Source organism: Sander vitreus, chromosome 3, assembly GCF_031162955.1.
Source record: "Sander vitreus isolate 19-12246 chromosome 3, sanVit1, whole genome shotgun sequence".
NCBI classification, from domain to species: Eukaryota; Metazoa; Chordata; class Actinopteri; order Perciformes; family Percidae; genus Sander; species Sander vitreus.
In genome coordinates, this window is record NC_135857.1 from 31,520,069 (window position 1) to 31,544,900 (window position 24,832).

Here is a 24,832-nt window from a genome sequence, read left to right on the forward strand (position 1 = left end):
AGTGGAACACATCCAGTACATATTTAATTTAGAAGTAAGAAAATTGGACACTGAGATTCTCAGATACAGTGCATTAGTTCCCAAAGTTTCAGGAATTAGTTAGGGATACAGAATCACAGGCAACACAAGGGCAGACTAAACACATAATGTAGAAATTGTGAAACAAATCAGTAAAGTCATCCGTTTTGTCCTCTTTAACCCACATAAAGGATAAAGTTGGAGTAGCACAATCAACGATTCCTTTTTCTATGTACCTCATTTCTGTCCTGTTTAAAGTAGTTTGAGGTTATTGGACATGTGTTAAATTGAATTGAAATTGAATTTAATTGAATCCCTGTTTATGTGCTTTTATCTACAGGACATTCAGTTAAATTCATTCAGCCAATTCAGGAAATGGCTTCCCATTCTTATTTTTAATGCATGACTCTCCTATGCAATATGATGAAAAAGCTTAGAATGAATGCACTTCATTGCAGTCTCCTCTTAATTGAACTAGATAAACTCTGAGTTACTGCAAAAACCTGAATAACCTGAGTTGTTTTTTTCTGTTTCAGACTCTGACAGAGACCAAGAGGACAGCCATGTTTTCAGCCAGACTAGAGATCCAGCCGTAAGTAAACGCAGACCTCCTTCTGCTCGTGAAAATATATAAACCAACCATGCTACTGTCGTTTTTTAGTAAGAGCCGTAACGCCAAAGTGAGTAGGTGATTTTAGGCCTTAAAAAATTGAATAATGACGAGTTGGGGAATTACCGAACGGGGCTACCGGGCCCGGGCCCAAGGGCCCAAGAGCTCAGGGGCCCCAAAGCCAGAGCCTCTGCGTGAAGTCGCTGTTATTAACTAGTCGCAAAGTCAAAGGGCTTAGTCATTCATGTCAATAACAAAGACCCAAAAGTCCTACTGAAAAACTAAAGGAATAGCATAAATATTAACTTGGAAGATGACACAAGAAAGAAATCATGATATATTTTAAGTGAGTGTTTTCCCCTCAGTTTATCTATAGAATTGTAGAGGAGCTGAGTACTCTGTGCAATATTGGCCCTTCAACAAAAAAGCAAGTGCAAAACAACAGCATTATAATATTATTAAGCCTATTATCATAATTTCCCTGATGACGAACTGAAACAACGGTCTACATCAGTATTCACTGATACAGGTTTTTACAATCACTTTGGCACTAATTTCAGAACCTTGACGTCATTTTTCAAAACTCTAGACACAAAACTCACAACCAATGATCAAAATACACATTTTTCAAAACTCTAACACTTTTTTCAATTGCTTGGATATGGTACACATAAACCAAAGATCATTTGTTCATTTAACAAAGATCACCTGTTCAATATGACACAACTTAACATCAAAATACTACTATTTCAAATAGCAATTCACACATTACATTTCAGATGATTGTCTATTCATTCCATTACAATGATCTAACTATCAATCAATACAACTACTCAAAATGATAAGTAACTGTTGCATTACTCTTAATGACAGACAAACAATATTCCATGTTTAGATCATGAAAGTTTCAAGATAACGAGATTCATTGTAACCAATTAGTGTTGAGCCATGAACCAATTAGACCACATGATCTATGGATGTAATATTTCATCATCATTCTTTACTGTAATGTACTACTGTTTATCAGACACTGTTTCTATGGTCCCATGTACTACCTTTACTGTAATGTACTACTGTTTATCAGACACAGTTACTATGGTCCCATGTACCACCTTTGAGACTATTTACATATATATATATATATATATATATATATATATATATATATATATATATATATACTGTATATATACATATACATATACTTATATATACTCGTACCACATTGTTCGCCATGCCTGAAGGTTTTTTCCAAGATGTTTGGCTAATTGCAATGTAGATGAGAACCTGCGGCCAAATCCACAAGACGGAGTTGATGAATATGTAGAAGTACAGTAATCACTTCTTTGTTTTGCTTTTTACAGTACAAGCAAGTTTAGGAACACTGCATTTGAAATTTTACAGTACTGTGTTTTCTTTTTATTTTGTAGCTAATTATTTTGCTTTGATTCAAATAAACCTTTGTTGTGATCGTACTGTATTGTTTTAATTTCAATACATTTCAGGTTTTTTTTCAATGATTCCACTGTGTCTGTAGTATTCTCTCTACTACTGTAGTACTTTTACAGGGATGTATTTACATCTAGTTAACATAATGTCTACCATAATGAAACATGTATCACCTATTTTGTACTACAATATTTAATGGTTGTACGAACGATGACCCAGTGAAACTATGGGTAGCTTGTGTGTGGGTGATCTAAAGTAACGTTTAAATGGTATTTCACAATAAATTAGTTTTTTGAACCAATGATTGTGCAAGTGCAAGATGTATTTAAAGATATGAATGCACAATGCAATGTTTTGAACATTGGACAGCCTGTGTTACAAGTGATGATCGTTGTGAGTTTTGTGTCTAGAGTTTTGAAAAATGACGTCAAGGTTCTGAAATTAGTAGCAAAGGGATTGTAAAAAACTGTAAGAAGATGTTTTATTTCTGTGTTCTCAATCCCTTTAAAAGCCCCATCTGTCCTCCACACAGTAATAACATGCTGTACTTCAGCTCTGAATACGGTGCAGACAACACTTTAACTCAGTGGAGCGATTCTTATACGGCACTGCGGTTTGATGACTCATTGTCCACAGATGTTACCGTTTGTTTTTCAGCAGAATAATTGACTTTACTGAGGATGTTATCTTGCTCTAATCTAATATGTGTAAAGTGATTGCAGTATTATACTTTATGAAGAGAGTTGTGCATTATGTTTGATTGTGTACGTTACCTCATACACAGGGTACTAAATACTTCTAGCTTCATGTTGTTTGTGTGTGTGTGTGTGTGTGTGTGTGTGTGTGTGTGTGTGTGTGTGTGTGTGTGTGTGTGTGTGTGTGTGTTAAAAAGAAGAAGAGATATTTTGGTTGGCAAAAAATTAATCTTAATGAGTAAACTATCTTTTTGAAAACATAAAATGAATATTTATAGCAGTAGTTTTTTTGGGAATGTAGCTCACAATCTGCACTTGAAATGTGTAGTGGGTACGTGCCTCAGTGGCCTGACAACAGGTGAAGTGCTAGGACAGGATGTTTTTACAAGATTAACCATGTGAAGCAAGTAGAGGAAGGAGATACGGGAGGCTGGGACATGACACATGTTTCCTTCAGAAAGAAGGTAAGAGGTAAAAGAACCAAAGACCAGCGCAGTTTGATTCAGTCCAACAATAACAATCCAGCAGAGAAACTGTGTCGCAGTCAGGGGAATAAAACACAAACATCACAAGTAAAATCACAGGATAAAAATGATAGTAAACATTCTGGAGGATTCATATTAGCTAGTAGATAGATTAAGTTAAATAAACAGGTCATCAGGAGAGAAATATAATGCACCCCCTCCAGCTAAAACCTTCTCCGTTGAGAGAATCTTATCCCAAAGTCATGAAGTTACAGAAAATTAAAATAAATTCAGTCATAGAAGAGAAAAGAAGGCCATCATTTATGTGCAGAGGATGATGATGAGTTTAATTTCCTCAGAAGTAAAAAGCCACGTTGTCATTTTTACTGCCTCTGTGCTCTAAAGATGGAGTCACAGCCACGTCCTCGAGTTAAGTGGATTGGTAGTAGCAATGCATGGTCCGCATACAGAGTACCTCAGAGTACAACAAACCCACAGCTTGTATTTCCTTTTCAAGCTGACTGAGCCTCACCCACACACACACACACTGTTACATATATTCAAACCTGGGAGCCTGGAGCTTCTCAGTACAAACAGTTTCATTCAGTTCAGTAGCTTCACTGGAGCTGAGAATGTCAGCGGTTGTTAAAATAAATTTGCGTCTCGGTCCCCATGTGCTTTACATTTTCTCCCAGAAGCTGCAGTGCAAAGCTGCTATAGAGAAACAGATAATCTTTTTTAGTTGAGTTAAAGGGTAAAAACACACCAAAAAACTGCCACTGCATGAATATTTCAAAGTGACTTAACACTATCTTCTACTGTGTTGGCAGGTAAAAGACAAGAGGCGGTCGCCCCCCTCTAACAGATCCCCCTCTGCCCCACAACGCAACCCTCACCACAGCGGCTCCACAGACGAACAGGAGAGTCCAGAGAGAGTGGTGAGACACACACACACACACACACACACACACACACACACACACACACAGGGGAACCCATTTGTAAACATGAATCTGCAGGGATGCTAGTATGTGCTGTTTGGAAATATGCTAGTGATGCACCCGAGTCTCAGGAAGGAAAAGAAACAAAAGGAAGTTTTAAGATTTGAGAGAAAACCAATCTTAGTAAAAGCTGTTTGTTTTTTTACAGTTGTCATATAAAATAGTAGAAGATATCAACTTGATTCAGGGGTGGAGTAGTCTCACATTGCCAGATTTATCTCCACAGCGCTGTGGAGATACTGTAGGTCTGGTTACACCACAGATGCATTCTAGGATAGGGGGAAAGTAAATGCTCTGGGTTGTTTGCATATTTTTAAACCAATCACAACCGTCTTGGGCGGTGCTAAGCTCTGGACGCAGCAACGGTGGCTCTGCAAAATAGTCTCGAGAAGAAATTTGTTTTGGTAGAACATTTGCACCCAGCAAAAGAAAACACCATATAAAATGTTAAATGAAGTTAACTGTTCCCTCAATACTGTAACGTGAGCACCTTAAATTAGCTGGATATTAAACGTAATATGCTGTTACCAGTGTAAGAGCCAATCTGTCCCAAAACATTCCAGTTAGAGAGTAAGTGCCGTATTCTTTGTAAATCATTTACTGAAAGAAGCAAGCAGGCCTGCCTTGTTGCACGATCCAAATTTTCTTCAAAACTTGCCATTTTCGACGTGTAGCTTGCTATCTCAAAGGTTGTGTTTGTTTCCCGTAGCATAGAGATTTTGAGAACAGCAACACACATAGAGCGGACATCCTGTGCGCAAGTCAGGTCATACTTTATCCTGAAATGTACTTCCGTTGATCCAGACTAGAGGCGAAGACCTCGACAGCATCACAGGTCAGTTCAGTTTACCTTACGAGTACCTGGATGCCCCTGCTGTACACTGTGATTTACTTTCCTTGGACCTTTGAGTTTAACCTCAGGGACCTCAAAGCTTCAGCCGCATACAGAAACTGTTAACATTTTTATGAGCTACATTGCTATTCGGATATATTTGGACAGGGGAATGCAGCATTGTGACGGACATCATGTCCCCAGCAACCACCAGGCACATACAAACTGGAACACAATAGTCCAGGCCCGATCTGCTGAGGTCATTTTCCAGCACATAAACAAGCTTTTATTTCTCCCAGCTCAGCACAGATGCCAGTCGCGGCCTTTTCACGCCACAGCAGGTGGCGTGAAAAGCTGCTGGACGCTGCTGGACAGCTGCTGGACGCAAAGTCGACAACAAACATCATCTGAATGAAGCAGATCTGAAACCAGCTGCAGGTGTTGGTGTAAACACTCTGACCCACATTCATGGACTGAAAAGTAGCACGTTAGCGTGTTTAGTTTAGAGTTTTTGTCAAACGAAGCTGGTTTCCAACAGAAAGGTCAGTGCAGGGTGCCTGGGTAGCTCACCTGGTAGACGCGGGTTCGACTCCGACCTGCAGCCCTTTGCTGCATGTCATTCCCCCTCTCTCTCCCCTTTCATGTCTTCAGCTGTCCTGTAAAAATAAAGGCCTAAAATGCCCAAAAAATAATCTTTAAAAAAAGAAAGGTCAGCGCAGATAGCAGGCATGTTGAAACAACAGAAGCTGAGCGTTAAAGGGAAAAGACCTGTAAAACATCTATGCATTAATATACACATTTCCTGTTTACATAATACACCCTCATAGTGTAATACTATGGTGGTTATGAATGTTATATATTTTTCTGTTAGTGCCATAATTAAATAGCCTATTGTGGACATTTCTTTAGATCAAGATATAAATTTGATTTATATGAAATAGTTTTACAAGAACAACAGAAAGAACAAAAAAATTAAAAGAAAAGAGCAGACCATTTTAACATCAGTTGAAATATTAAAATGCATTTTAATATCAGGGGAGTAAAATAATAAAAGGTTTAAAACAAATTATTATTATATTATAATAAAATTATTATATCATCATCATCATCATCATCATCTGAATAATTGTAATCCTCTAAGATTGACCAGTAGTTTAGATAATAAAGAAATTAGAATAACAACAGATTTAACATAGAAGCAATAAACCCAAATAATTACTAGCAATAACATTTACACAGCACTTTTTTGGTTGATTCTGTGTTGTTCTTTTGGCCTTATGCCATCCGTCTACCCACATTTAAATACATCTCACTATACTGTGCTTGCAATGAGTTGATTCTTCAAAGCTCGACCGTTCGCTAACAGTGTAAAGTTCTCCAAAAAAACACAAGGCATAACTTTTCTTGGGGTTCGACGAAGAAACTTTCCTTTCTTTATTTTTTTCTACTGTAAACTGTTACAAATAGCAAAAGACAAACAGAAATGAGATGAAACCAATACAGATACCCAAAAGCCATGCTGTCAATTTAATGATTTGACATCAGAAAACTCCAATAAACCAAAAATATGCCAGGTACCTTTTTACATTTTTTCGTAATATATACTTACATAGTTTCCAAGGCAACAATGTAGGAAGAAAAAATGCAGATGGAGAAAACAGCACTGGCACCCTGCTCTGCAACACACTCAATTGACTTCCGATGGAAATTTACAACTGAAAGTGAAACGTAAACTAAAGCTACTGCTGCTGGATAGCCTAGAGGGGCCACTGCTGCACACACAATTATGTTGACAAACCAAACTCTTTTTGGCCCACCACCACCCCCCCTCTTCGGAGGACAACTTTATTTTTAATAAAGCAATATATTTTTATATACACAATATGTTACATTCAGATTTAGATTTACATTCAGTGCATTTACTGTTGTCCTACCGTAACCATTCACCCTGTTTTAGTGAGACCCTGGATCCACATAAGGGCAGGGGGGATTAAAGCACCACATACGGAGTGTAACACATAACACATAAAACGTGACGAGGTGACAGACAGACAACAGAGGAAAGACTGGACAATATCAGAACTGACAAGACGGGACTGGACAGGACAGTCAAACACAAGAACGTATTACGTATTAGTGATTGGGTAGAATGATCTGTGATTCACGATTAGGGTGTTGAAAGGACTTGGCAAACATGTTATGCATGAGTGTGGATAGTGTGTGCCTATGTGTATGAGTAAAGGGGTTACTGAAGGGGCAAAAAAAAAAAAACTCTTTCTTAATTTACTTCAGAGAGGTCAGAACACTCACCCTGTGTTGTCTGTGTTGTCTGCAGGTGCAGAAGGAGAAGCTTCATGCAGAGCTGAAGCAGGTGTTGAGTCAGAAGAGAAGTCACCTGAGAGAGTTGACCTGCCAGCTGGCCCAACCAGAGATGGACTCCGAGCCCACAGACGAACAGACAGTAAGCAGCCGTCTGATAAACGCTGTTAATATAAAGGCTGAAATTTTGATTACTTTTGTTTGTGTCAGTGGTTGGTCAGTAACTGGAGAGCATAGTTTTAACTACCGTCACTTATGTTTAAGGAGATGGAAGCACACAAAGTCCTTTTTTTCCTTCTTGAGCCAAGTTATTTCCTTCGGTCATTCTCTGGAAAAGATTATGTAATCCAAGAACAGAGTGACCTTTCCTCTGTGACAGTTTAATGGATTAAATGGATTCACAAGTAAAGTGTGAGGTGACAAATAACTGTACAGTAAATCCTGCACTCACTCAAGCAAGTGAAACAAGATGTAAAACTGAGTTGAAGACCTTGTGCATTTAAGAAATGTCCTTAAAGCTGCGTGATGCAACGTTTGGCCCCAAAATGGTGTTGACAGTTTTGTGGACTTCAGCAGCCACAGTGGTATTTTACTCCCATGTTTTAAATGTGTCACTTCCAATTTAAACAAATAAATCCAAAGTGTTCCTTTTGACTTGGATCAGACACTCTTAAACTTTAGATTTTTTAGATTAATAGCAGATTAATAAGACCAGTGACTTTATACATTAAAAAACAAATTCTGCTACTGTGAACTGCCAACCGAGTTGTCTAATCACTTTGGTCCTTGGTTAATAAAACCATTAAATTAAAAACATAATACATTTTGTTCAAGTTATCTTGGTCAGTTGATAACATGTCACTTTGCTGTAACATGTGGAAAATCAGGGCTTTTATCTTCAAATACGAATCTATAGTATTACTGCAGTCTGAAATATATATCTACCATAAGATTAATAACGAGAGCCCAAAACAAAATGGAGATGAAATGTTTGTCTTTGTGTGTGTGTGTGTGTGTGTGTGTGTGTGTGTGTGTGTGTGTGTGTGTGTGTGTGTGTGTGTGTGTGTGTGTGTGTGTGTGTGTTAGTGTGGAGAGGATGCCTCCCAGTCCGTGGAAATCGTGGTGGAGGCGGAGGCTGGAGCCAGCGGCTACAGTGTGACTGGTGGAGGACAGCGAGGGATCTTTGTTAAAGACGTCCTCAGAGACTCACCAGCCGCCAAACACCTCAGTCTACAGGAAGGTACCTGCAGTCACAACTGATTTATTTAGGGAGCACTTATGGTAAACATACTATGCTTTCAAATAAAAACACTGCAAACTCTGAGCCATGGCGAGCTGTTGTTATTTGCAGTAATTGCACAATAAGGTCTTGTGAAGAATTCCTGTGTTAGCAGCAAATGTATGCAGTGTTGCAGTTCCTCACTGTGACCACCAGGTGGCAGTGAACATTAGTACTGAGCAGACAGACAGACAGACAGCAGGAAGTCAGTGTGTAAGTCACGCTTTTTTATAGATTACAATGAAGACAGAGTGGAATAGAAAAGAAAATATTTAAGGGGGGGAAAACAGATAATTTTTATTTTGTGAACACAATGGGCACTATTTCAACTACAGATGGTGGTCATCCTCAGGTAGCTACAAGTGAACACACCTGTATTTAATTGACCATGATTGTTACAGCATTTTCTCCTAATTAGCTTTTAACTTATATTGTCTCATTCTTATTTACATAAGAATTGTAACACTTATGCCATACTCATATAATATTTCTTAAAGATTGTACGAGCTATGACCACACCCAGCGTGTCAATCCGCAAAGTAACCAGTAACTAAAGTTACTAAACAAATGTAGTGGAGTAAAAAGTACAATATTTGCCTCTAAAATGTAATGGAGTAGAAGCATAAAGTAGGAAAAAAATAAAAAATACTCATTCACTCAACATTTTACTTAATTACAGTACTTGAATGAATGCATTTAGTTACTTTCCACCACTGGTACTTGTTATTATAACCTGCTGTACTTCAGTGCAGTTTTTGGCTATAGTCTTCTCACCACTGGATGCAGGACACTACTGCACTTCTTTAAAGCTTTAGTGCTACAAAGCTAGTTAAGACTATCAGCTCCAAACAACTCTCTCTGTATTTCTCAGTATGACTATGTTCAGAAGATTGTGTCGTCCGGTGACTTTCCTGCGCAGAAGCTCGAGTGAAGATAGTTACCTCTTCTGAAGAGTCTGTCATGTTTTTTTAATCCTCCGTGTTCTTCTTGGCCACTAGCAACTGCGTGGAGGAGGGGTGGGGGCGTGTGCGCGATCACGTAAGGCTTGTATCATGTGGCACGCTGACAGTTTTGTTGTCATTACTTCGAATTCCTCATGGGGGCAACAGAAACACACTATAGCTTTAAGAAAAGTAGATGATACCGAATATACATCAGATTGAGTTAAGAATTTAGATTTTTTACCCCAACCCCAAGATTCATTAGTTAGGTTTTTAACACTGGACACACTAATTCATATTGTACCCTGTGTGAAGGTGACCAGCTGCTGAGTGCCAAGGTCTACTTCGACAACGTGAAGTATGAAGACGCTCTGAAGATCCTTCAGTGTGCCGAGCCATACAAGGTCAGCTTCCAGCTGAAGAGGAGCATACCCAGCGTCGAGGTCTGCGTGCGGCCTCGAGTTCCCAGTGTGGAGGCCAAAGGTCCCAAAGCCAAGACTGCCAAAATGGTAATCAATTATATTCATTCTTTTATTTTTTTTTGTAGTATGCAGTCCCTCAACTAAATTGTGTCATTTTACATAAAGTAGCATTTTCATTTAGTTATAATACTTTACAAATAAATTAAGCAAATTACAATCAGAAATACTTTATTGATCTTCAGGGAGAAATTGGGTTACGTTACAATTGCCACCAATGTAGAATAGAAATATATATATATATAAACATACATAAATGATAAGAAACATAGAAATAAGTATGTTAAAATATGAACATTATACTTCAATATTTAACAAAAATATCTAGAAAAAATAGAATAAGAAATGAGTAAAAATATATATATATAAATGTATACTACAATATATAACAACAGTGTAAATAATAAAAATGCAGAAAATGGGATCTATGATTAAGGGTGTTAAAATGCAAGAATAGTAAAAATAAAAAGAATATTTAGTTGAATTGCCTGAGTAAATGCCTCATGAAAAGCCCAAATTCTTCAATGGGGTTTAGTTGTGACTTTAAAATTAAATGGTAACTTAAATTATTCAATTGCTTATAAATAATATAAACTTTTAGTCCAATCTTTTAGAGACTCAAATTATATTTAAAACATATCTGTAGTTTCCAAACACTTTTGGTTGTTAAATCGATCAACCTGCATAAAGACAGCAAGTCAACAGACCCTACTCACTTTATCGACTGAATCTTTGTCATTCATGTGTGTTTCAGAGTGTGAAGGGCAGCAAGACGTTCAAGGCCAAGAAGAAGAGAGGTGGTCGTTTTGGTCTGAAGAGGCTGAAGGAGAAACGCAGAGAGGAGCTGGTGATCGAGGGAACGCCGCCCAGGCTGGAGATGAGTGACGTAGATGTGGAGTTTTCTCTCCCCAAATTCAAACAGAGGAGGAGCACGAAGGTCGAAGCAGAAGGACCTGGAGGAGCAGCAGCCGTGGGGAAGGCAAAGAGGAGGATTAGGTTGGCCTTGTTTGTGTCCTTTCTGTGTTTGCTTTTCATGTTGAAATGGTCACAATTAGCTTCTGTGCTGTCTAAACAACATTATGATGGCAAAGAATAGTGTAATACAATACTTACTTACAATACTGGAATATTTATTTTGGCTATATTACAATGTTTTTTTCTTCTGTTCTCCTTCCTTTCGTTAAATGGTTATCCCAGGTTTCCCCACATGAAAACAAAGGGTTACACGGGAGAAGACGCAGGAGGAAAAGTGGAAACAGGACAGCTCGAGGGACAGGTGAATATCTCTTCACCTGCGATACCTGGAGCTAAAGTGAAAACCAAAGGAAAAGGACACAAGTTTGGAATCACCTTTCCTAGGACCAAACACACAAAGTCAGGCTCAGCGTCGGAAACTGGATCTGTGGAGCTGAAGCCTCCGAGTGTGACCATCCAGCAACCATCAGTGGAGTTCAGTTTGTCTGGTGATAAAAAAGTAGACGTGGAGAAGGGAGGAGTTAAGCTTAACGCGCCTGATGTGGAGTTTGCACTCCCTTCAGGAAAAGCTGAGGCATCTTTGCCCGCTGTGAAGGGAAAAGCAGAAATCAAAGTTCCTACAATCGACATCAAAGGAGGAGTTGATGCAGGGGCATCTGTTGGAAGAGTTGATGTAGACATAGGCAAAGGAGATGCAAAGCTAAGAATGCCAAAGTTGAAACTGCCCAAAGTTAGACTCTCACGTCATTCGGATGAGATAGATGGGGACATTAAGGTGAATGCCAAAGGGATGAAGGTGCCTCACGCTAACATAATACCTCCAAAAGTAGAAATCAAAGGAGGTGGTGAGATTAATCTCCCTGGGGCAAATATCACCAAACCAAAGATGGATGTTGATCTCTCAGGAAAAGCTGCATCTATTAAAATGCCTTCTGTTGATATTTCTTTACCAAAAGTGAAGGAAAAGTCTGATATGGACGTCTCACTCCCAGAGTATGAAGGAGCTGGGAAGACAGAAATCAAAATGCCTGCTATTGACATCTCTGTGCCTGATGTTGATTTTGAATTGGACACCAGACACAGAATTCCTGATGAGGTGGAGGGCACTTTTAAAGGGCCCAAAATCTCCATGCCAAAAGTTGATATGTCGTTGCCAAAGATGGGACCATCCAATGTGGATATTGAAGGTCTAGAAGGTGGAGGGAAATTCAGTCTACCTTCTGTTGACATCTCCCCACCAAAGGTGAAAACAGAGGGTGGAGATGTGGATATGGACTATTATGTTGGTGGAGATGGGAAGTTCAAAATGCCTGAGTTTGACATATCCCTCACAAAATTTAAGTCACCAGAAGGACAAGTAAATATCAAAGGCGAAGGCTTCAAGTTACCCAAAGTAGACCTGACGCTTCCCAAGGGCAAAGCAGGAATGACTGATATGACTGATATTGAAGGAGGAGGAAAATTTCAGTTACCATCGTTTGATATCTCTCTCCCTAAAATGAAGACAGGTGAGGTGGCGGTTGACATTGAAGGCCCTGAAGTGAAAGGTGGTCAATTTGAAATGCCGACATGTGATATTTCTCTGCCCAAAGGCAAAATGGAAGGAGACATTGAAGTAGAAGGACATGCTGGGAAAGGAGGAAAATTCAAAATGCCTACCTTTGATGTGTCTCTACCAAAGCTAAAACAACCAGAGGGTCATGTGAACATTGAGACACCCACATTTGAGGGTGGGGGTAAGATCAAGATGCCCTCTCTTGATATATCAATGCCAAAAGGAAAATTGGAGGGTGACATTGAAATAGAGGGTCCATCTGCAAAAGGAGGAATGTTCAAAATGCCCTCACTTGACGTCAGACTCCCTAAGATGGGGACAACTGGGGCTGAAGTTGACTTACAAGGACCTGAGATTAAAGGAGGGAAAATTGAGATGCCATCAATAGATATTTCTCTACCAAAAGGTAAATCCAAGGGTGAGGTAGACATTGAGGGAAAGGGGGGCAAGTTCAAAATGCCTTCATATAATATAAATCTTCCAAAAATGAAGTCATCTGAGGGAGAAGTTGTTTTGGAGGGACCTGAAATCAAAGGTGGAAAAATTGAGATGCCTACTGTCGATATCTCTGTTCCCCAAGGAAACGTAGAGGGAGATTTGGACATTGGTGGCAATAAAGTAAAAGGAGGCAAATTCAACATGCCATCTTTAGACATTTCTCTCCCGAAAATGAAGCTACCTGAGGGAGACATGACGCTAGAATGTCGTGAACTTCCAAATGTTGACTTTTCACTCCCCAAGGCAAACGTGGAGGGCAACATAGAGCTTGAGGGCAGTGATGGTAGCGGAGCCAGGTTCAATATGCCAACTTTAGACATCTCATTCCCAAAGATGAAAACCAAGGAGGGAGAGGTTGATATTGAAGGACCTAAAGTCAAAGGAGGAGCAAAGTTCAACATGCCATCACTCGACGTTTCTCCTCCTGCTATTAAATCACCAGAGGGGGAGGTAGAGATTGATGCTTCTGGAGCTAAAAGAGGAAAGTTTCAGATGCCTTCTTTAGATGTATTACTACCAAAGATCAAATCACAGGGAGGTGACATCGATATTGAATCTCCTGAGTTTAAGGCAGATTTAGATCTAAAGGGAGGTGAGATCAAAGGAGGGAAAATAAGCATGCCTACAGTTGATATAACTCTTCCAAAAGGAAAGGCAGAGGGTAAGATGAATATTGAAGGACCTGCAGGGAAAGGAGGCAAGTTTAAGATGCCTACATTTGATGCATCGCTACCAAAGATGAAGATGCCTGAGGGAAATATTGGCCTTGAGGGACCCTCGGTTGATATCTCTATTCCAAAGGGAAAAGTAGAGGGTGACATAGAAACCAAAGGTAAAAGAGGACATTTTCATATTCCCTCAATTGATGTTTCTCTCCCTAAAATAAAATCAAAGCGAGGTGACATCAACATCGAGGGACCAGAAATTAAAGGTGGGGGAATTAAAATGCCAACGATTGACATTTCAACCCCTCAAGGATCATTAGAAGGTGATATCACTGTCGAGGGTGAAGGAAAAGAAGGCAAATTCAGCCTGCCGTCAGTAGACATCACCCTCCCTGCAGTAAAATTCCCTGAAGGAGATGTGAATTTTCAAGGGCCGAAAGTTAAAGGTTGGAAATATGAAATGCCAAAAGTCGACCTCTCGCATCCTAAAGGAAAAGCACAAGGAGACATTGATATTGACATTCGCTCTGGAAAAGATGGGAATATTGAAATACCATCCTATCATACTGGACTTCCTAAAGGAAAATTCAAAGGTCCTGAGCTTAAGGGAGGACAAATCAAAATGCCAGACATTGACGTGTCACTCCCCAAAGGAAAGGCTGACCTCAGTATTGAGGGGCCTGAGGAAAAAGTGCCAAAATTTGACGTTTCACTTCCAAAGATTAACCTGCCAGAGGGCAATGTTTCACTTCCAAAAGGAAAACTGGCAGGAGATGTTGACATTGAAGGGCATGGTGGTAAAGGAGGCAAATTTCACATGCCTTCAGTTGATATCTCTCTTCCTAAAATCAAAGCAAAGGGAGTTGAAGTCAAAGGTGATATGTCACTCCCTAAAATTAAGTCTCCAGAGGTAGATATCAGCCTTGAGGGTCCTGATGTTAAAGGAGGAAAGTTTAACTTGCCAACTGTTGCCATTTCACTCCCCAAAGGAAACGCTGAGGCTGACCTTGATGTTGAGGGTCCTGAGGTGAAGGGGGGTACATTTAAAATGCCAAAATGTGAAGTTTCTTTACCAAAGGTGAGTCTCCCAGAGGGTGATGTCAAAATAAAAAGCCCAGAAATCAAAGGAGGGAAGATTGAAATGCCAGACATTAATATGTCACTCCCCAAAGGAAAAGCTGGAGGGGAAATTGAAATTGAAGGACATGCTGGCAAAGGAAGCAAGTTCCATATGCCCTCTGTTGACATCTCTCTTCCTAAAATGAAAGCTAAGGGACCAGAGATAAATATTGTAGGCCCTAAAGTTAAAGGTGGAAAGCTAAACATGCCATCACTTGATGTTTCTCTGCCCAAAGTAAAATCTCCTGATGTAGATACCAGCCTTGAGGGTCCTGATGTCAAAGGAGGAAAGGTCAACATCCCAACTGTTGACATTTCACTTCCCAGAGGAAAAGTTGAGGGTGACATAAATGTTGAAGGCCTTGAGGTGAAAGGAGGGAAATTCAAAATGCCGAAATTTGATGTATCTCCTCCAAAAGTGAGTCTGCCAAAGGTTGATGCCAATGTGGAAGGACCAGATATGAAAGGAAGAAATGAAATGCCAACTCTTAATATTTCACTCCCAAAAGGAAAAGCAGATGTGGATATTGACATTGATGGGCACAGTGTTAAAGGAGGCAAGTTCCACATGCCCTCACTTGATATATCTATTCCTAAAATGAAAGCAAAGGGAGTTGATGTTGATATTGAAGGACCTGAACTTAAAGGTAACATTTCACTCCCCAAAGGAAAAGCTGAGGGTGACCTTGATATTGAAGGTCCTGAAGTGAAGGAGGGCACATTTAAAATGCCAAAATTTGATATCTCATTGCCAAAAGTGAATCTCCCAGAGGGTGATGTCAAAATAAAAGGCCCAGACATCAAGGGAGGGAAGATTGAAATGCCAGACATTGACCTGTCACTACCCAAAGGAAAAGCAAAAGGAGAAATAGACATTGAAGGACATGCAGGAGGCAAGTTCCATATGCCCTCTGTTGATATTTCTCTTCCTAAATTGAAAGCAAAGGGAGTTGATGTCAATATTGAAGGTCCTGAACTTAAGGGAGGAAAAATCAGCATGCCAGACATTGACCTGTCACTCCCCAAAGGAAATGCTGATCTCAGTATTGAGGGTCCTGAGGTAAAAGGAGGCAAATTCAAAATGCCCAAATTTGATGTTTCACTTCCAAAGATGAACCTGCTAGAAGGCAATGTCAAAGTGGAAGGACCAGAGATGAAGGGCAGAGAGATCGCAATGCCAGCTGTTGACATTTCAGTTCCAGTGGAAAAAGTGGAGGGAGATATCAATATTGAAGGACCATCTGTAAAGGGAAAGATCGAAGTGGCAAAGGTTGACCTATCTGGTAAAAAAGGTGGTGGGCTCCACATGCCAACTCTTGACATAAATCTCCCCAAATTTGATCTTGACCTCAGCCTTCCCTCTGGTCTGAAAGACCAAAGCCTCAAAGTGGACACCAGTGGTCCTGAAGCATCAGGAGATTTGAAGATGTCTGGTCTCAAACAAGATATTAATCCAGCCAAGTTAAAAGTAAAGGGTGTGGACATTGAGACAGGTGGTACAGAAGGCCCAAGTGCATCCCTCAAACTTCCCAGTGTCAAACTACCAACAGTTGACATCTCAGCTCCAAGGGTGGATCTAGACTTTGGCCTCACCAAACCTAAAGGTGACGATGTGGAGGTGGAGCTTCTGAAAGCAGAGGGAGGAAGGCCTTCTTCAGGGGGCAGCTTTGATCTACCTAATGTCTCCCTTAAAGTCCCCAGTTTTTCTCTTCCCAGGTTTGGTGGAAAGTCCAAGAGTGGTGATTTGGTGATATCTGGCCCCAAGGGGGATGTTTCCCTCACCGCACCTCATGTGGAAGGAGAGATTAGGGCACCATCAGTGGAGTTTGATGGGGATGGAAAGGTCAAGGTGAAAAAACCTAAAATCAAAATTCCCTCATTTGGTATATCCAAAAAGCATGCAGATGTATCTGTGTCTTGTCCTGATGTGGATGTTAAAGTAAAGAAAGGGAAAATTGGCATTTCTAAACCAGAAGTCAATGTTGGGAGCCCAGATGATAAATCAAAATACAAAGTGAAATTCCCCAAGTTTAAAATATCATCACCAAAAGGTCAACTCTCAGAGGGAGAGGTTGATGCGAAACTAGAGGGAAATGTGGAAGGAAAAGGTGGCTTCCATGCACCTGATGTCACTATAAAACTACCAAAGTTCTCCATGCTAGGATTTGGCTCTAAAGAAAAAGATTTAGGTAAGCCAAGTGGTTACCTTGAGTCTAAGGCTAAAGTTAAGATGCCTTCTGTCGAACTGTCACTACCAGCAGCTAAAACACCAGATAATGAGGTTCTCCTTCCCAAAGCAGAGGTTGATGTCTCAGAGGCTGATATCAGAGGTTATGAGGGAAACCTCAAAATTCCCAAAATGCCAACAATTGATGTTTCCATTCCCAAAATAGACCTAGATGTGTCCCTGCCAAAAGTAAAGCATGATGCAAAGGTTGATGAACAAGGAGGAAAATTCAAGATGCCAGACATCAAGATGCTTGATGTTGACATCTCTCTACCTAAAGGAAAGATTGAGGGTCCAGAGATGGAGATCAAAGGAGAAGGTGGAAAATTCAAGATGCCACATCTCAGCATGCCCTCTGTTGATATTTCACTGCCAAAAGGAAAGATCGAAGGTCCAGATGTTGAAATGAAGGGAAGTACTGGAGGAAAGTTCAAAATGCCTCACATGAAAATGCCAGATGTTGACATCTCTCTACCCAAAGGAAAGATCGAAGGGTCCAGATGTTGAAATGAAGGGAGGTACTGGAGGAAAATTCAAAATGCCACATCTCAGCATGCCCTCTGTTGATATTTCACTGCCCAAAGGAAAGATCGAAGGTCCAGACATTGAAATAGAGGGAGGTACAGGAGGGAAGGTCAAAATGCCTCATATGAAAATGACCAGATGTTGACATCTCTCTACCCAAAGGAAAGATCGAAGGTCCAGATGTTGAAATGAAGGGAGGTACTGGAGGAAAATTCAAAATGCCTCATCTCAACATGCCCTCTGTTGATATTTCACTGCCAAAAGGAAAGATTGAAGGTCCAGATGTTGAAATGGAGGGAAGTACTGGAGGAAAATTCAAAATGTCTCATATGAAAATGCCCAACATCGACATCTCTCTGCCCAAAGGAAAGATTGAAGGTCCAGATGTTGAAATGAAGGGAGGTACAGGAGGGAAGGTCAAAATGCCTCACATGAAAATGCCAGATGTTGACATCTCTCTACCTAAAGGAAAGATTGAGGGTCCAGAGATGGAGATCAAAGGAGAAGGTGGAAAATTCAAGATGCCACATCTCAGCATGCCCTCTGTTGATATTTCACTGCCAAAAGGAAAGATTGAAGGTCCAGATGTTGAAATGAAGGGAAGTACTGGAGGAAAGTTCAAAATGCCTCACATGAAAATACCAGATGTTGACATCTCTCTACCCAAAGGAAAGATCGAAGGTCCAGATGTTGAAATAGAGGGAGGTACTGGAGGAAAATTCAAAATGCCTCATCTCAGCATGCCCTCTGTTGATATTTCACTGCCAAAAGGAAAGATTGAAGGTCCAGATGTTGAAATGCAGGGAAGTACTGGGGGAAAATTCAAAATGCCTCATATGAAAATGCCCAACATTGACATCTCTCTGCCCAAAGGAAAGATCGAAGGTCCAGATGTTGAAATGAAGGGAGGTACAGGAGGGAAGGTCAAAATGCCTCACATGAAAATGCCAGATGTTGACATCTCTCTACCTAAAGGAAAGATTGAGGGTCCAGAGATGGAGATCAAAGGAGAAGGTGGAAAATTCAAGATGCCACATCTCAGCATGCCCTCTGTTGATATTTCACTGCCAAAAGGAAAGATTGAAGGTCCAGATGTTGAAATGGAGGGAGGTACTGGAGGAAAATTCAAAATGCCTCATATGAAAATGCCCAACATTGACATCTCTCTGCCCAAAGGAAAGATTGAAGGTCCAGATGTTGAAATCGAGGGAGGTGCAGGAGGAAAGTTCAAATTGCCTCATTGGAAAATGCCAGATTTTGACATCTCTCTGCCCAAAGGAAAGATTGAAGGCCCAGACATTGAAATAGAGGGAGGTACTGGAGGAAAATTCAAAATGCCTCATATGAAAATGCCAGATGTTGACATCGCTCTTTCCAAAGGAAAATCTGGCAAAATTGAAGGAGCGGAGTTTGAGATTGAGGTAGGCAAATCTACAATGCCACACATTACAATGCCGTCAGTAGACATTTCAATGCCAAAAGGAAAGACTGAAGGTCCCAAAGTTGAAATTAAGGGTGAGGGAGGAAAGTTCAAGATGCCAAAAGTGGACATATCTCTTCCAAAAGGAAAACCTTCAATCGAAGGTCCAGAGGTAGAAATTAAGGGAGATGGGGGACAGTTCAAAATGCCTAACGTGGGCATATCTATCCCCAAAGGAAAAGAAAGTATTGACATACCAGAGGAGAAAATGGCAGCAAATGGAGGAACCATCCAACTGCCACATGTCAAGATGCCCAAAGTTGATATTTCACTTCCTAAAGGTAAAAGTAAAGATACTGAAGCAACTGCTATAGAGATGGAAGTCACAGGAGGAAAGTTCAAAGGTCCACATGTTAAACTTCCAAAGGGGGGTATGTCAGTGCTGGAGGATAAATCAGGTGAAGCGGAGATCAACTTACCAACAGTTGAGGCAGGAGGGAAAGTTCAAGTGCCACAGGTCACATCACCAGATCTGGACATCGATGTGAGACTTGGTAAACCTAAACAAGACACAGAGGCTCATGGGGAAGCTGATTTGCATGTTGAGGGAGAGCACAAAGGTCTGAAACTCAAGATGAAAACAACAGATATCAAAGGTCCAAAAGGAGACCTGGAGCCTGATATAGGACTTCATAGAGGAGAGGGCAATAAGGACAGGAAAAAAATTGAACTACCTGACTTGGACCTCAACACAACAGGTAGCAGCAGCAAAGTAAAGGGGCCTAAAGTCAAAGGAACAAAATTCAAGATTGGAATGCCAAAAAAGAAAACTGGCAGAGATGTAACAGCAGAAGCAAAAATATGCAAAAACTGTGGGGATGAAGAGATAGGTGGTAAAGCCAAACACAGATGCAGGGGTAAAGAAAGCTTTGAATATGATGTTAAACTTGAAACTCACAATGGACATAAAGAGAACAAAGATCGTATTAACATCCCAGTGCCAGAGGTTACATTACCAACCAAACAAGGCTCAGCGGAATTAGGAACAGGGGGAGAGGGTAGCCTCTCGTCACCCAGAGCAGATATCAAATTCCCCAGGATTCCAGACATAGAGTTTGATATTGCTACATCACATGATGAAGATGAGGACAAAACAGAAAAAGGCAAGAAAATCAAAATCCCAAAGTTTGGTGTCCCATTACCCTCCATGTCCTCTCCTGAGGGAAAGATGAATATCTGTGGGCCAGAAATTCAGTATGAGGGCCCTAAAATGCCCAAAGTAAAGAAAGCTGTCTTTGTCTTGGTAAATCCTCCTCAAACAGGTGAGCATGCTGCATGCACAGGCCTCCTAGAAAAGGAGACAACACCTAAGGCTGAAAAACAGGATGTCAAAGTGAAGATGCCCAAAATCAAAATGAAGCCAAGCTTTGGGAAGTCCAAAGATAAAGCAGCCGCTGTGTCATTTCCTCCTGGCAAATCAGGGTCGTTTGATGTCAATCTAAGGGGCAAAGGTTCAGGTTCAAGTCTAAACGGTGAAAAAGATGCATGTCCTCACAAGGCCTCCAATGACGATAAAGGGACTTTCAGTGGCAAAATTAAACTTCCAAAGGTGGAGTTAACCTCTCCATATGGCAAGATGGCTGCAGAGGGGGAGGACACTGAAATGAGTTTGAAACTGGGAAAGGATTCATCACCAGGAGAAGTGGAGGGAGACACTGAAGGGCTTGAAGTACAATCAGGCAAGATGGCCTTCGCTGGTTTTAGTGAGGAGCTCTCGAAGGATGTGGTGTCATCTCATGCCAGAACAGATATGCTGGACAGAGACAGCTCAGAGTCCCCTGCTAGTTTTACCATGGAGTTCAGCTCAGCAAAGGTTCAGTCTTGGAGCGAGGTCGAGAGCCACAGCAGAGAGTCTGAAGAAAGAGAGTCTTCCCCCTGGTTCAAGGTCCCAAAGTTCACCCTGAAGCCACACTCCACAGGTAGGGATAAAGAAACTATAAACTGAGATGACAAGACATTTGAAAAATTAGAAATGGAATTTTTAAAAAAGGTTGATTGTCAAACATGTTTTATCACACTCGTTAAAGAGTATGACTTGATTACTTGTTTATATTGAACAGTATATACAGTATAGGTTATCCCTATCTTATAATGATTCATTCAGTTTGTATTTAAACACTTAAACACCTGCTGACCAGCTCCATTATGGGACGTGAAGGACTTATATTAAGGCCTAAAGTCGGTATGTGTTAGCCTTTGCTGCATTGATTTTGGCCTCTCTTTTTTTATTCGTCTTTCGGAAGTTCCCCAAACTTTAAAGTGCAATATTAAACCACTGGAGTACTCCTTTGAACGACACAGTGAATAATTGCACAAATCTTCCAGAATGAATAATAATGTTCACAATATGTATAAGCTTTGTATGTGTTTCATACTTGACACCTGCATTCTATCATTACTTCACTATATTACAGTATACTTTATTACAGTGTGCACTACATTATACATAATTTATTCTTACTATTGCCTGTGATGTGTTTTGTTTGTGTTTATTCTATAAATTATTGATGCATCATCTCCTATTTTTTCTCTGCTACATAAGACTAAGTTTCTTTTCCCTCTTGATTTCTTCACCTATTCTTTTCTCCCTGCTTCCTTTCCTCTACTTGCCTCCCTCAGGCTTCCTTCAGATAACCCCAGAGGGTTCTCCTCAGGCCCAGCGGAAGGGGGAGATGGGAGGTGAGGCTGACGTATCAGGATCTTTCTGCCTCCACACCTCAGGGCTTGACTTCACCACCCAGGACATATCCGAAGAGAATCAAGTCTCCTCCAGCGAGGATGGAACTGTCACTATGTTGACTAAGACCACCAGGATCACCCGGCACATGGTTACCAGTGAAACGCGAACAGGTGAATCTTCAGCAACCACGACAACAACTCACCAGGTGTCGGACTTCAAACACTGAGGATGCTGTAATAATATTTCAAATGTCTTTACATTTTCTTGTTTTTCTTTAGTGAGGTTGCAGTGTTCTTGTATGCTAAGCCTGCAACGTGGCAAAATACAATTAAGTAAAAGTCTTTATTTTATATTTTAATAGGTGAGGTTAAAGCAACAGAGTAATATATATGCTTCCTTTTTTCATTTTAAATGTGACTATTTTTTGTTACTGTTCTTCGACTTTTGTTAGTTTAGTCCTAATTATTTATCGGATTTTGTTTGGTTTTAAAGTTTTCACTCTGAATGTAAACATGTCACATTGCTTTATTATTTATTGTTGTTTGTGTGTTCAAAATGTGCTGGAATGAGTCATTTATCCACATCAGCATCATGGATTTGCCCATAATAAGATAACATTTTGGGCCAGTGCAGGCCAGAGTAATATTCATGTAAATACAACTATATCATTGTTTTTTTTTTTGAAGCAGTATCCCTTTAATCCGAAATGTAATTATTTTCATATTCACCAGAGTCAGGAGAGGAAATGATATTTTTTGACCTGATAAGCTATTATGTTTGTCTTGAAGGAAAAGTGTGAGCTTTTTGAAATGTAGGCTATTCTCATTTTTCTGCCATAGTTTTATATTTTAAGCTTTTAGCTGGTGCTGTTACCCAGAAATAGTCACAGTGAGTAAGCTGTACACTCTGGACTCTTTCTTTCTGCTGTGGGGCTCAAACCTGTGACCTTTTGGTTACAGGTTGCTCTCGAACATTTACTGTAGGCCACCCTGCTGCTAATCTATTTATATTTATGTTTTACACTGTACACTGCCAGAAAAAGACGCCACTGTATATTTTGTGATTGAGACTGTAGCTTCAAGATAGACCTTCTGACTGATGCTGATTTCTCGAAACTCAGCTGTGAACTACGTTGAGTTTCAAAACAAATCGACAGCAAACTAGGAAGAAAATGTGGGGTTTTAGGGATGCTGTTGGGTGCTTTAACAAAATCAGTGAGAGGAGTTTTAAAGGTAAAACTGTAAACCTTTTTTTCTCTTGACACTTAAAAAAGTAGCTCTCTAAAAATGATGTTACTATCAGGCTGCTACAACGACAGACTGGCTAAGGAGTGGCGAGCCTCGATGTTGTACAAAGGCCACCGAAGAGAGGGGATCAAGAACAAGAGGACCAAGGCATGTTTTCCTTTGGCTTAAAATGTCTTAAATAATCTGACATTCTTCTGTTTATTGAATATTATTGAAAATATTACAGAATAACGTTGGATGTTAAAATGTCAGATTAATTAAAAGCATTTTCATTATCCCTTATTTTTCAAAAAGAGTGTCCTCAATTTTAAAGTATAAATTGCTTTATTGTTAAATGGAGGGGGGGGGGAGGCTTTATGCTGTCTTTTAGATATTGACTTTATTGTCTCTACATTGAGACATTTAAGTTTCATTCTCAAATGCAGTACCCACCATTTGAGAAAAGCAGCTACTGTTTCTGGAATGAAATGAAAACTTTTGAAAACTAGTGATTGTATACACCACTCATAGCCATTTACTTACAAGAGAACAGTTTCACACGATGCAACCATCCGATTTAAAAAAAAAAATAATGAGCTACTTTTCAAGTGGATGTAAAGCATTTAAGAATGGACACTTTTGCTTTACTTGGTTGGTAGATGTTAGAAGAAATCCTGACAAACCTACTCCCACACTTTTTTTCATTAACATTTTACACTATGCCTGTTTTTCAGGAGAGAAATAGTTTAGAGATTTTTTTTTAAAAGCCGCACTGAGTAGTATCTATGTGTATTGAGATTTTTGCCTTTCTGGTTTAATCAAGTCTTTGAATTTCTTATTATACGATTATAAGGGTTTCTGTGCCAAGTGTTTTTGTCAAAGCAGCATTGGAGAGAATGTTGGTTAAGATGTTTAATCAATAAAACAATATTCACACAAAAAAAAAGATAATTTCCTGATGTCTTGACCTTCACAGCGATCAATCATTAGTCAGTGGACATATTGGTGTTTTATGAGGTTTTCAGTGTACGTCCACTCAAAATCTGTCAGCCTGAATCATCCATTCATTCATTCATCCATCTGTTATCTATATACTTTGCAGGGTCACAGGGAGCTGGAAGCTATAGCAACTCACATTGGGCGAGAGGCGGAGCACACCCACTTATAAATACAAATCCCTTAGGCAGAAAACATGCAGCGGTATGGAAACCAATTTACAGCAGGAAAAGAAAATGAATGTGTGTGACTTCAACTAAAATACTCCTCTGAAATCAAAGTTATGAGATACTGTATTAACTCAAAACTTCGGCTTGAGCTGCACAAAATTGAATTTAGTATTTCATAATTTGGATTATCTCATTATATTTAACTTATGTCATCATTTTTACTTACTGACTGTTGACTTGGTAAGTAAACATTAAAAGATAGGAAATGTTGACTAATTAGTTCATAATGTTGACTTTGTAACAAAAATGAAGACGTAGTGAAAATGTTCATATAGTCTCATAGTATGATAAACAACATCCTCACGTCCACCATGCAAATCAAACTTTTTATTTTATCATTAGATGCGACTCCAGTGGGCAGAGAGAGCCACATACCCAGGGTGAAGTTTAGCTAAAATTAAAGAAAACACATCTCTGGCCAAACATTACACAAATCATGATAATTGATATTAACTGATTATCTTGAAAGGTCAACAGGCTTACAGCTTAAATCTAGTTTACAAGTATATATGTTAGAAAACTTGAAACACTGGCGGAATTTTGAAGCTAATGTCAAAAACTACTACTCA

General features: G+C 39.8%; 1 protein-coding gene across 1 annotated transcript; it reads left to right on the plus strand.

The window, feature by feature from the left end:
- The first annotated feature begins 555 nt into the window (after positions 1–555).
- Positions 556–23,988, plus strand: prx (periaxin). The gene is given in 10 exon segments (XM_078246981.1): positions 556–610; positions 4,067–4,174; positions 7,405–7,530; positions 8,475–8,628; positions 9,924–10,117; positions 10,842–11,083; positions 11,285–17,623; positions 17,625–17,783; positions 17,785–21,050; positions 21,751–23,988. Coding segments are annotated over 8 exon segments (10,671 nt in total). The 5' UTR covers positions 556–610; positions 4,067–4,174; positions 7,405–7,500; the 3' UTR covers positions 22,038–23,988.
- The last annotated feature ends 844 nt before the right edge of the window (positions 23,989–24,832 follow it).